The sequence below is a fragment of the Austrofundulus limnaeus genome, unplaced genomic scaffold (assembly GCF_001266775.1).
Source record: "Austrofundulus limnaeus strain Quisiro unplaced genomic scaffold, Austrofundulus_limnaeus-1.0 Scaffold342, whole genome shotgun sequence".
In the NCBI taxonomy this organism is placed as follows: domain Eukaryota; kingdom Metazoa; phylum Chordata; class Actinopteri; order Cyprinodontiformes; family Rivulidae; genus Austrofundulus; species Austrofundulus limnaeus.
In genome coordinates, this window is record NW_013952744.1 from 518271 (window position 1) to 520041 (window position 1771).

The 1771-nt window shown below is 34.2% G+C and overlaps 1 protein-coding gene across 3 annotated transcripts in view; it reads left to right on the forward strand.

Moving 5' to 3' along the window:
- LOC106527774 (membrane cofactor protein) overlaps positions 1–1771 on the forward strand; it is a 23290-nt gene that overhangs the window by 5855 nt on the left and 15664 nt on the right. For all 3 annotated transcript variants that reach the window (XM_014022762.1, XM_014022763.1, XM_014022764.1), the window contains exons 4-7: positions 85–187; positions 906–979; positions 1060–1239; positions 1331–1510. In XM_014022762.1, the coding sequence (XP_013878216.1) occupies positions 85–187; positions 906–979; positions 1060–1239; positions 1331–1510 (537 nt within the window). The remainder of the gene's footprint in view (positions 1–84; positions 188–905; positions 980–1059; positions 1240–1330; positions 1511–1771) is intronic.

Here is a 1771-nt window from a genome sequence, read left to right on the forward strand (position 1 = left end):
GTGTTCAGTAATTTATATAGGATGACTTAAATAGTTAGATTTTTTAATTTATATATATATTTATTTATTTATTTTTTGTTCTAGGGAAATCCTGTGGTGCTTTTCTAGGTGTGGATAATGCAAATGTTGAGTACCCCAGTGGAGACACTCTGTTTGGTGATACAGCTGAGGTCACATGCAACCCAGGGTTAGTAACTAAGTCATAAATTATATTTTTAAGTTCAGAAAGATAATTTTAAGATGTTTGATTCAGTGTTCATGTTCAACCAGTTATTATAAACAGACACAACTGTCCTAATGTCTTTGGCATTATTATTCTTCATTGCCTTTTACTTTACTTTCAAAGAGACAGTCTTTCTTGTAATGTTTGGAATTAATCTACATCAATGTTTTTTTTTCATCCTTTCTAAAGGTGGTTCAATATTTTACATTGGGATCTAATTACTTTTCACTCATATTCAGTCTCTTGTATCTGAACATTTTCAGAAATTTCTCTAATTTTATGATACTTAAGTCTGATTCCAAAGTAATTTTTGAGTCATTCATTAAACCACAAGCAGGTTGCTAAATTCTAGATGAACCAGTGTAGTGTTGACACATGAAACAATGTAATAAAATGGATCCACTTTGTGCCCACTATGAAGCAGAGGCTAAAAAAGACCCTAGACTGTGGATGGTCAACATCCTGCTGACAGATCACTGAGAAATTAATTCCACCTGTGTACGATTTAAACATGTGAATTCACCTACTTACTGTATATTGTGCATTACATACAGTATAGATTAAAAACATTTTAAATACAGGTTGTACTAAATACTTTTTACTGTAACTGTTCATTTAGGCATTTTGTCTTTTACTGTTTTGTGATGTACTTTGTGTCCTTTTTTAAACCCTCACTATTTAGTTACATGTTAGTTGGTAACAAAGTAATCAGATGTGGAGTCCAAGGATGGATGGACAGGCCACCTGTGTGTGAAGGTTGGTCATCATGTGTTTACTCAGTTTATTAGATATTCAGTATTCATCTGAAGCCTAACTGATATGATTTTGTTCTGCAGTGGTGAAATGCCCTACACCTGGAGCAATTGGCAATGGCAGTTTTACCCCCCAGAATGAAAACTATAATTACAGAGAAGTTGTACGTTACTCCTGTAACACTGGATTTGAACTTAATGGATCAAGAGAATCTGTATGTTCTGAAGATAAAAAATTCCACCCTCAACCTCCAAATTGTGTCTGTAAGTGGGTTTCAGTCTGCACATTCTTAATATTTACAGTGGCAGTATTGTCATTTTTATTGAACGTTTTTACTTTTCATTTTACTTGCAGGGGTTGAATGTAAAGATCCTGTGATACAAAATGCTGTGTTTGTTGACGGGTCCAGACCTCCACATAAATATTTATCTTTGGTGACGTACCGTTGTAAAACTGGATATGTAATGATCGGACAACCTACCATAAAATGCAACATAAGCAGTCAGTGGTCACCAGAAGTCCCAAAATGCCAAGGTAAATCCCGACTCCAAATGCTGTATGTGTTTAGCCTAATAAGGCCATGCTAAATAATATGGATTTCATTTCTCTAGATGTGAACAGCATAACTCATAAAGTTGCTAAATTGGCCCCAGTTTGAACTCTTATTTTTTTAATTGATATATTCAAATTGAAGGAATAGTGAAATTCTCTAATCCCCCCCCCCACTACTTTCATATAAACTTGTTAAAAGACGTTGATCGAAAATAAGCTTGTATCAAGTCACAATGTTTTTGT